The sequence below is a fragment of the Pinus tabuliformis genome, chromosome 5_2 (genome assembly GCF_031772625.1).
Source record: "Pinus tabuliformis cultivar Carrire ecotype Pingquan chromosome 5_2, CPIR1, whole genome shotgun sequence".
NCBI lineage: Eukaryota > Viridiplantae > Streptophyta > Pinopsida > Pinales > Pinaceae > Pinus > Pinus tabuliformis.
Window position 1 is genome coordinate 279,351,853 of NC_142306.1, and position 11,271 is coordinate 279,363,123.

The 11,271-nt window shown below is 35.9% G+C and overlaps 2 protein-coding genes across 2 annotated transcripts; both read right to left on the minus strand.

The window, feature by feature from the left end:
* Positions 1 to 4,717: 4,717 nt before the first annotated feature.
* Positions 4,718 to 6,809, minus strand: LOC149158603 (pyrophosphate-energized vacuolar membrane proton pump-like). The gene is made up of 3 exons (XM_089433337.1): positions 5,585 to 6,809; positions 5,360 to 5,419; positions 4,718 to 5,246 (listed from the first exon to the last, which is right to left on the minus strand). Exons 1-3 carry the CDS (start codon positions 5,897 to 5,899, stop codon positions 5,040 to 5,042), a joined length of 582 nt encoding a protein of 193 aa, XP_089289463.1. The 5' UTR covers positions 5,900 to 6,809; the 3' UTR covers positions 4,718 to 5,039.
* A 1,309-nt stretch (positions 6,810 to 8,118) lies between these two features.
* Positions 8,119 to 10,638, minus strand: LOC149158604 (pyrophosphate-energized vacuolar membrane proton pump-like). The gene is made up of 2 exons (XM_089433338.1): positions 8,628 to 10,638; positions 8,119 to 8,462 (listed from the first exon to the last, which is right to left on the minus strand). Exons 1-2 carry the CDS (start codon positions 8,940 to 8,942, stop codon positions 8,388 to 8,390), a joined length of 390 nt encoding a protein of 129 aa, XP_089289464.1. The 5' UTR covers positions 8,943 to 10,638; the 3' UTR covers positions 8,119 to 8,387.
* Positions 10,639 to 11,271: the final 633 nt, after the last annotated feature.

Below are 11,271 nucleotides of genomic sequence, written 5' to 3' on the forward strand. Positions count from 1 at the left end.
AGGAGTTAGTTTCTTAAGTTATGATTTAATTATTTAATGTATTTTTCTATAGTTTTAGGAAAGAATAAGAACTATTGTAAATAGGAGAAGGTTCTAGAGTATTTTGGAAGAGTTGAGAAATTTGAGGGTTAGTTAGATCTTATCTAGAGATAAGGGATTAGGTGAGAGATTTTATGGATCATGAGAGATATTTTGGGAGTTTGTTTAGGATCTAGAACTTAATTTGGGTTCAGATCCACTTGTATAAATCTAGGTGAGCCCATGAGGCATATAAGTAGAGGTAAGTGTGTGAGAGTGAGGAATGAGATGCCAATGGGTAGGCCAAGAATTCTCTGGTAAATATTTTATTTATTGATGAATTATTTCTAAATATTTATGTGCATATGTATGGAGTGTATTTCAGTTTGCAGTTGTGTGATAATTATTAATTTGCAGGCCCCCTGTGATCTGCAATGTCATTTTGGTATCAGAGCCTGGGAAAGGAAAAACAAATCTGAGAAATGCTCCAACAAGCTTATGTGATTGTTTGTCTGCAAATTTCTTCTATGCAAGCTTTATGTGATTCTTTTTCTGTAAATCTCTTTTATGCAAGCTTTAGAACAGCGTATATAGGTTGTCAATGAGGAAGAAATCATAATGAATAGGAAGCAGGAAGTAGTAGCCGTCGAAACCATCCTTCTGCGTGATACTCACCCGGCACTCAGAAAAACCCCGCGTCAAATCTACACGACCACCAAACTAAAAGGATTGATCTAAAGAGGCAGTGTTTCAGCTCTTACAATGTGTTTTTATTTGAATTTATTCTCCAAAAAATAAACCTATTGCGTGTGGAGCAAAGTGACATCAGTTGAAGTGGAGTACTGTGAACCAGTGCCAAGTTGTGGATGCATTTGAGGTATTGGTAGAGGAAAGCAATATTTGTGGAGTATTTCGACGTTGAGTCATGCATTATGTTTGTCAATTGGATTGGGGATGTGTGCCGTTGTGTGAATCGAGGAGAAACTGTTGCAGGCACAACGACCTATTGTTTTGTTGAGAGATTTCTCTACAGGTGTGAGAGCCATCGCCGAGCCACTTTCCTTTGCTGCCAATCGTTGTGTGCAGATGTTAAACGTCGGAAACTGAATTTTGTGGAGAGAATACTAAGTGCTGGAGTTGTCAACGCGCCAAGGAAATGATTCAAAGAAGGTGTTGAAGTATTGTCTGCAGATATGTGAAGTTCCACGCACGTGGAAGGTGTCAGAAAATGTACTTTTGGTGATTGCATTTCCAAGAATTGGTTGAACATACTTTGTTGTCCAAAATGCATTGATATTTATTTTGTCTTTGAAAGGCAGTTTTGGCGTTGGATTATTCTACATATCGACATCTTATACTTCATATTTTGTGGTCAAAGGAATTATAAGGGAAATACGATTATAAAGGATTTATAATTTTATTTTTTATAAAACTAGCATTTGCACGCGAAGGAAACGTCGTAAGTCGGTAACGCATATGGAAGAACATAAATGAAAAAAATGTGATATGTTAAGTGATCTAACTATAGCCAAATTCGAATGAAAAAATAAAATCCAAATGTTAAATGTAATACAATCAAACAATCTACTCAAACCAAAGGCATGCACAACTTTTTTAGAATAGGATAAGTTTATCGTTATATTTCAGGGTAAAGATACAGTGCTAAAGTTAGATCAGGCAGTTCTATTTTATTTTTCACATCTTTCTGAAGTCATTTTTTATCAGTTAAATAGAGTGCAGATCCATATATCTAAGCAATATATATTTTTATGAACCCTATGTGTCACTTATAAAAGAGAGTGAGAGTATCACTTCCCTTCGATGCTTAGCTAGGGATGGAGTTTGTCTCTCAGCACAATATAATAAGAGGTATAGAACATGTTGTATAGTGTGAAAATTTCTTTCCACATAAAACATGCATTTCTGCATTTTAAGTGTCAACTTGTTGAAAAAAAATATATAAATTCAAATGTAAAACTCTTGATACTTAAAAAAATGTCAATTACCCTCCTGTGAGGATGATACCATGTAAAAAAATATAATATAAGAATCTAAATGTAACATGCACCTATATAAATCACACAATAAACTCAATTACAAGTCTAAATGTAAGATGCACCTATAACATAAAAGTCTGAATGTATGATGCACCTGTATAAATGACACAGGAAACTCAATCACAAAATGATCCATATGAGAACCACATCAAAGCAACATTAAAATGAAGCCCAACACATGCCAGACATGAAAAAGATTTTTCTGGAACTTCCAAATGGCCTTGCAATCCTAATTGAGATTAGGAGGCACTGAAGATAATATACATGACAAGTCACAACGCTAGTCCTTAAATTTAGTTCTCTAAGATACAGAACTAATGCTAACACTTCTTTCCTTATTGTGAATTTGAGGGCATCATACTTCTTGCATTCAAACCAGTAAACATTTTCAGGATGCCCGTTGAGTAGGGAACTATGCAGCACCTAAATCTAAACTGGTTAAAACATTTATATGTCAATTCTGATGTCACATAAATATAATTTTGTTTCTGGCACTCTCAATGTGAAAGTGGCTAGACCACATTCCTCTTCATAACTGAATTCTATCTGGGTAGAATCCACATAGACGTTTGTGGCCTCATATAACAATATGCTCCAAAATCCCCGCAACCTCGAACCTTCAAATACACTGTTGAGGTGTTTGGATCGAACTCATATGCACTAATAGCTCCTCCGGAGTTGAACATTTTGATCAGTCCAATGGGAGCAAAAGAGATGTCGTTGGCTAACCCCTGCATCAGATGAAACAATTTAGTGACTCTAGAATAAGTGGTTCAAGATTCAATCCATGCTTGATATGAATAAATTCCATTTGAATGGAAGCAAAAATCTGGAAGGCAACATTAACAGAACAACCATACTTGGATGCAAATATAACCTTGAATAGAATCACAAAAAATTGTCATAGTACTTATACTAAAGCTGCTTCACACTTTCCTCTTAGTGCACATTATTGACAGTAAAATATCACTGGTAGAATATGTCAAATTAGAATTTCTATCACTGGTAGAATGTCAAATTAGAATACCTGAAGCAAGGGTAAAGTACTCTACAAAATGCACAATCTCACTTCCCTTCGATGCTTAGCTAGGGATGGAGTTTGTCTCTCAGCACAATATAATAAGAGGTATAGAACATGTTGTATAGTGTGAAAATTTCTTTCCACATAAAGCATGGATTTCTGCATTTTAAGTGTCAACTTGTTGAAAAAAAATATAAAAATTCACATCAAAGCAACATTAAAATGAAGCCCAACACATGCCAGACATGAAAAAGATTTTTCTCGAACTTCCAAATGGCCTTGCAATCCTAATTGAGATTAGGAGGCACTGAAGATAATATACATGACAAGTCACAACACTAGTCCTTAAATTTAGTTCTTTAAGATACAGAACTAACACTAACACTTCTTTCCTTATTTTAAATTTAAGGGCATCATACTTCTAGCATTCAAACCAGTAAAAATTTTCAGGATGCCCGTTGAGTAGGGAACTATGTAGCACCTGATTCTTCTTTTAGATGGCAACAAAGAAAGCATAGGCACAGAGTTCAGCATGGTCAGTTACCATAATTTCAACAAGGATGGTGGTTTATTTTCACATCAACCTGACCAAACAAGCATTAAAATTGTTGTTTTTAAGAAAAATAGTATAGGATATTTTAATGATTGGTACCCAATAGGGGTTGACCTCTTGACCAAACAACCATCCCAAATCTGACCGAACAACCATTAAAATTGTTGTTTTCAAGGGGAAATGGTATAGGACATTTTTCATGATTGGTACCCAATAGGGGCTGAGCTATTTCCAAGGTATAATGAAGATTTGGGCTTTTCTATGGTTCACCAATATCTCAAATCACTTAGAAAATGAGTGGGTGATAAGAGTAGTGCCCCCAATGAACCCTGTTTTTTACAAAGTATGTTGTCACTAAATGGTGTTTTGATGGACAGCCAAAAGCAATACTGGTAGTAACAAAATAGGAGCTGCAAATATTGGCGGAGTTTAATATATATATATAAGATAAATTGTGCACTTTTATTCCACATTAGGCACCGCTCTGAGCTTCACAAATAAAACATTTTTTTTCAGTTTCTATAGTTCCAAGCTAAAAGACCGTAGATGTTCCCCTCATATAGAATGCCCGAACAAAGTATCTGTCATATTCCTTCTGCACTACCACTATATCTAGCCTAGAATCACTGATAGAGAAGCCACTGATATAAAGGGGAAAAGTACAAACTGCCTGTCTGCCATTGCAATTTATAGGCATTAAAGTAATCATACATGCTTCTATCAAATAGCAACCTGATTCAGTAAGGATACAGCCATAACTATCAGTTCCTTATGCACTGCTAGTGTACATATCCGGTTACTAATGATATTAAAAAAATGATATTCATTTAAACAAGAAACAATATCCTGCACAACAGTGGTTGTTGTCACACAAAACAAGAAACAATATCATGCACAACAGCAGTTGTTTTCACACAAAACTATATAACAAATTCTCGTAGATAGCCATCTGTCTACAACAGCAATTTAAGGTATATCTGGTATATAAGAGATAGCAAAACATCTACTTCTTGGTATTTTACCTTAATTTAAACATGATATAAACCCAACTGATTACAAATAAAGTAATTTTTCTGCTAAAACGTCATCCAACACATTTCAACTCAAAAACAATTGCATACATCATGTCCAAGCACTGATTAATGGGAAATTTCAAATAGTTTATATTTCATGAAAAATGGCAATACAAAATTTGACCCAATAGTTGCAATAACACAGTAACCAGAACCACGACCTCCTTCAGGCATTTACCTAAAAAAACTAACATTCTGAATAGAACCTGCCACTAGCAATATCCACCAAGAATCATAACATTTTGGACAGGCTTTGCTCGTCATACTCAAAGAGAAAAATGATGTTGACTAGTACAACTTGAAAATGATTTCTGCAGCTAGAAAAATTTAAACAGCAACCCACCATTGGTTGCAAAAAAAGGTGCAAACACCAGTGACTCAACAGTCATAAGCTTTATCAAAATATTTAGAGATGGTCTAGAGGTGTCCTTCAATGGGTCCCCAATGGTGTCACCAATGACAGCATCTTTGTGCGGATTGGACCCTTTTGGACCAAGAGCCCTGGGATGCTCTGATGCACCAGCCTGTCACAAATTACACAATTTGGCGTGTGTCAGATATGCCAAATATGGAAAGTATGTGCTATATGGCAAATTTCGATAACAAACAACATCAACACTAATTAAGATAAAATTACCTCAATATACTTCTTAGCATTGTCCCAAGCACCACCAGTGTTGGAAGCAGAAATAGCAACCTGACACCCATTTAATTAAACATGATCAGGGAGATTTGTATATAGACAGAAATAAAATTCTAACACATAGAGCAATAGTTACCTGTTATCCAGTTGATTACACATGGTTAGGGAGATGTGTATACAGACAAAAATAAAAGTATTAACACCTAGAGCAACAGTTACCTGCACACCAGATACAAGAGCACTAGCAAGGACACTTGATAGAGTTTCCACACCAAATAAAGTACCAACAATGAGAGGTGTAAGCATCACAAGGCAACCAGGAGGAATCATCTCTTTTAGCGAGGCATCAGTTGATATCTTCAAACAAGTTCCATAATCTGGCTTCGCATGACCTTCCATCAAACCAAGGATGGTGTTGAATTTCCTCCTAACCTCTTCAACCATTTTCAGTGCTGCACTACCAACACTTTTCATTTTCATTGCAGAGAACCAATAAGCAAGCATTGCCCCAACAATTAAACCAATGAATGGCATTAGCTAGGGCTGGCTTGCACATCGCTTCTTTGTTGTACGTGCAAGGCTGACTTTTTGTACTGAATTTCTCCACTGAACCAAGGAACTATAAGGGCAGCAAAGCAGACCATGAAAATGCCCATGTATTGGTACTCGGTGAATAAAAATGAGTTCACTCTTGTTAGAAAGAAGGATCAAAATGAAAAAAAAAAAAAAATCAGGTGTTATAAGTTGAAAGTAAAACACCACCAGACTAAAGGTTCCCTCTCGTACAGAAACCATTTCTCATTAATCCAGTGTATCCCTAAATCATAACGATATATATCTCCTAAAACTATCTCGCTTCAACAGATAGGACACTAGAAAACCAATGAAACAAGATAATGCACAGTAACATATTGTGCAAGAGTCACTGAAATCAATAGATTCGTTATGGATGTACGGTTAAATTTATTTCTAGACCACCAGACCTAAAATAGGACAGATAACCAATAACAAAAATTGCAACTGTCAAACAAGCCACAGATGCAAGTCAAACCCCAACTTGAATGAATAACCAGACCAAATATCCTTTTTTACTTGTTGCATAAGCTCAGACATTTTCCATAAAACTTATGGGGAAACCTAAAATAAACAATTTATAGAAAAATAAAATATATCACATGTTGCATAAGCCACAAACTACACAAACTGTCCAACAAACTGTCACACCAAGAACAAACTGTAATCATAAAAATAACAAATGACTTGTGAAGGCTGTCAAGATTTAACGTACTAGGCTTGGCAACGCTAGTCCTTAAATTTAGTTCTCTAAGATACAGAACTAATGCTAACACTTCTTTCCTTATTGTGAATTTGAGGGCATCATACTTATTTCATTCAAACCAGTAAACATTTTCAGGATGCCCGTCGAGTAGGGAACTATGCAGCACCTGATTCTTCTTTTAGACGGCAACTAAGCAAGCAAGGCACAGAGTTCAGCATGGTCAGTTACCATAATTCCAACAAGGATGGTGGTTTATTTGCACATCAACCTAACCAAAAAAGCATTAATATTGTTGTTTTTAGGCAAAATAGTATAGGATATTTTAATGATTGGTACCCAATAGGGGTTGACCTCTTGACCAAACAACCATCCCAAATCTGACCGAACAACCATTAAAATTGTTGTTTTCCAGGGGAAATAGTATAGGACATTTTTCATGATTGGTACCCAATAGGGGCTGAGCTATTTTCAAGGTATAATGAAGATTTGGGCTTTTCTATGGTTCACCAATATCTCAAATCACTTGGAAAATGAGTGGGTGATAAGAGTTGTTTTTAAGCACAATAGTATAGGATATTTTAATGATTGGTACCCAATAGGGGTTGACCTCTTAACCAAACAACCATCCCAAATCTGACCGAACAACCATTAAATTTTTTGTTTTTGAGGGGAAATAGTATAGGACATTTTTCATGATTGGTACCCAATAGGGGCTGAGCTACTTTCAAGGTATAATGAAGATTTGGGCTTTTCTATGGTTCACCAATATCTCAAATCACTTAGAAAATGAGTGGGTGATAAGAGTAGTGCCCCCAGCGAACCCTATTTTTTTCAAAGCATGTTGTCACTAAATAGCGTTTTGATGGACAGCCAAAAGCAATACTAGTAGTAACAAAATAGGAGCTACAAATATTGGCGGAGTTTATATATATATATATATATAAAGGATAAATTGTGCACTTTTATTCCACATTAGGCACCGCTCTAAGCTTCACAAATAAAACAATTTTTTTTTCAGTTTCTACAGTTCCAAGCTAAAAGACCGTAGATGTTCCCCTCATATAGAATGCATGAACAGAGTATCTGTCATATTCCTTCTGCACTACCACTATATCTAGCCTAGAATCACTAATAGAGAAGCCACTGATATAAAGGGTAAAATTACAAACTGCCTGTCTGCCATTGCAATTTATAGGCATTAAAGTAATCATACGTGCTTCTATCAAATAGCAACCTGATTCAGTAAGGATAGAGCCATAACTATCAGTTCCTTATGCACTGCTAGTGTACATATCCGGTTATTAATGATATTAAAAAAATGATATTCATTTAAACAAGAAACAATATCCTGCACAACAATGGTTGTTGTCACACAAAACAAGAAACAATATCATGCACAACAGCAGTTATTTTCACACAAAACTATATAACAAATTCTCATAGATAACCATCTGTCTACAACAGCAATTTAAGGTATATCTGGTATATAAGAGATAGAAAAACATCTACTTCTTGGTATTTTACCTTAATTTAAACATGATATAAACCCAACTGATTACAAATAAAGTAATTTTTCTGCTAAAACGCCATCCAACACATTTCAACTCAAAAACAATTGCATACATCATGTCCAAACACTGATTAATGGGAAATTTCAAATAGTTTTGGTGTGTGTCAGATATGCCAAATATGGAAAGTATGTGCTATATGGAAAATTTTGATAACAGACAACATCAACACTAATTAAGATAAAATTACCTCAATATACTTCTTAGCATTGTCCCAAGCACCACCAGTGTTGGAAGCAGAAATAGCAACCTAACACCCATTTAATTAAACATGATCAGGGAGATCTGTATACAGACAGAAATAAAAGTTTAACACATAGAGCAACATTTGCCTGATATCCAATTGAATACACATGGTTAGGGAGATGCGTATACAGACAGAAATAAAAGTATTAACACCTAGAACAACAGTTACCTGCACACCAGATACAAGAGCACCAGCAAGGACACCTAATAGAGTTTCCACACCAAATAAAGTACCAACAATGAGAGGTGTAAGCATCACAAGGCAACCAGGAGGAATCATCTCTTTTAGCGAGGCATCAGTTGATATCTTCAGACAAGTTCCATAATCTGGCTTCGCATGACCTTCCATCAGACCAGGGATGGTGTTGAATTTCCTCCTAACCTCTTCAACCATTTTCAGTGTTGCACTACCAACACTTTTCATTGTCATTGCAGAGAACCAATAAGGAAGCATTGCCCCAACAATTAAACCAATGAATGGCATTAGCTAGGGCTGGCTTGCACATCGCTTCTTTGTTGTACGTGCAAGGCTGACTTTTTGCACTGAATTTCTCCACTGAACCAAGAAATAGAAATATAAGGGCAGCAAAGTAGACCATGAAAATGCCCATGTATTGGTACTCGGTGAATAAAAATGAGTTCACTCCTATTAGAAAGAAGGATCAAAATGAAAAAAAAAAAAAAATCAGGCGTTATAAGTTGAAAGTAAAACACCTCCAGACTAAAGGTTCCCTCTCGTACAGAAACCATTTCTCGTTATCCAATGTATCCCTAAATCCTAACGATATATATCTCCTAAAACTATCTCGCTTCAACAGATAGGACACTAAAAAACCAATGAAACAAGATAATGCACAGTAACATATTGTGCAAGAGTCACTGAAATCAATAGATTCGTTATGGATGTACGGTTAAATTTATTTCTAGACCACCAGAACTAAAATAGGACAAATAACCAATAACAAAAATTGCAACTGTCAAACAAGCCATAGATGCAAGTCAAACTCGAACTTGAATGAATAACCAGACCAAATATCCTTTTTTACTTGTTGCATAAGCTCAAACATTTTCCATAAAACTTATGGGGAAACCTAAAATAAACAATTCATAGAAAAATAAAATATATCACATGTTGCATAAGTCACAAACTACACAAACTGTCGAGCAAACTGTCACACCAAGAACAAACTGTAATCATAAGAATAACAAATGACTCGTGAAGGCTGTCGAGATTTAACGTACAAGGCTTGGCTGAGCAGTCCAAACTGAAATGGCAGGCAAATAAAATATAAATCCACTAGACTATCTAGCAGCCTCGAATGCACTTCAAATCTTAACCTAACAAACCCTACTGAACACGCCTTCAAGTATGTCTAAAAACATATGAGATAAATCAGTGCTGATTTCAAAACTAAGCATCAAAGAGTACCAGAATCATACGGGCTGCACTTCAGATATTTACATAACAGATTCTGATTGCCATATAATGAGGCATATCTCAAAACAAAGGTGATAACTTAGTTTCGATTTCAACCTTGGGAATTTAGAAGTACTAGAATCTCGTTGTTATTTACTTGCAGATTGATGCTCTGAATGTGATAGATCAGTTCAGATTTTTAATCTTACAGATAACAAGTACTAGAATTCCATTGATATTTTATTTGCAGATTGATGCTCTGCCACCAAGATTTTTTTCCCAAGAACTCTCCCACCCAGATTTATCCCTCATAAAACGTACCAAATGATTTCAATGCAACATATCTACCTATACCACATGAGGCTTTCTGGTCCATCTTTCTCAGTCCAGAGATTGATTCCCCCGGGCTTCTGAAACCTGTCGGCCAAGGCTTGGAGCTGCTTGTTAGCGGTAACGGCGAACAAAGTAGGGGCTTTGGCGGACTTTTCCTAGGGCTTTTCAAGATTGGTTGTGGCTGCTCTGAGCTCTGCTCGCTTCCGCATTTCGTAAAGCTGGTGTTCTCTCAGGAGGCAGGCTTTGAGGAGCTGCTTGGATTTCTGCTCTTGCATTCTCTTCCACTGCCATTTGGTCACTCCGCCAGGAAACGTGCGAGGACCGCCTCCCATCATTCTGACTTGTCTCCATGCCGATGGAAGGCTATGGTTTGGAAGTTGGGGTTTTAGGAACATTGGGGTAAGCAGCTGATCCTTCCAGGAATCCAATGGTGAAATGACCAGGCCTGCCATTACAGAGAAAGCAACAATATTTCTTTTACCTATGCAAATTGAATACCTACCTACCTGCAACGAATTCGTAACTACTTTTTTGTGATCCAACGGTTCAGCGTTTCTTAATCGTCTAACATATCATCTGAGGGTATCTAAAGGTTACAAGTAGACAAAAAGGGGAGTTGATTTCAGAGGGAAACGCCTTACGACGTAATTATAGGTTTAAAGAGTTTGAAGTTTCTCATATTACCAAATACTTGAGTGGGAATGATTATTTTATTCAAAAATTGAGGATTTTTAGTGGTAAGCGAAAAGCTAAGATGCATTGTTGTTGAAAGGAAAGGTTAATTACTTTTAAGTGATTTCATAAAGTTTTTTTAAATTATTTTGAGACTCGTGTAAAAACATTTTGAAAAGTAAAGAAGAGAAGGTGTGTTATTTATTTTTGAAATTTGTAAATTTAAGAGAGATAAGAAGTTTTGGTGGAGTAATAAGGTAAATTTTTCATGGAGAGTAAATTTTGGAAAGATAAGGTGTGAGGTAATTAATATTGGATGAGAGAGATTTAATGGAGTCATGAGAAAGAATAAGTGGAGATTTAAAAAAAAATTATTTAAAAATCTATAAAA

Coding starts and splice junctions, on each gene's coding strand:
- LOC149158603 (XM_089433337.1), bottom strand. CDS start 5,899: ATGCCATTCATTGGTTTAATTGTTGGGGCAATGCTTGCTTATTGGTTC. Junction 5,420..5,584: donor CTCTTGTATCTGGTGTGCAG/GTAACTGTTGCT, acceptor AATGGGTGTCAG/GTTGCTATTTCTGCTTCCAA. Junction 5,247..5,359: donor ATGCTAAGAAGTATATTGAG/GTAATTTTATCT, acceptor AATTTGTGACAG/GCTGGTGCATCAGAGCATCC.
- LOC149158604 (XM_089433338.1), bottom strand. CDS start 8,942: ATGCCATTCATTGGTTTAATTGTTGGGGCAATGCTTCCTTATTGGTTC. Junction 8,463..8,627: donor CTCTTGTATCTGGTGTGCAG/GTAACTGTTGTT, acceptor AATGGGTGTTAG/GTTGCTATTTCTGCTTCCAA.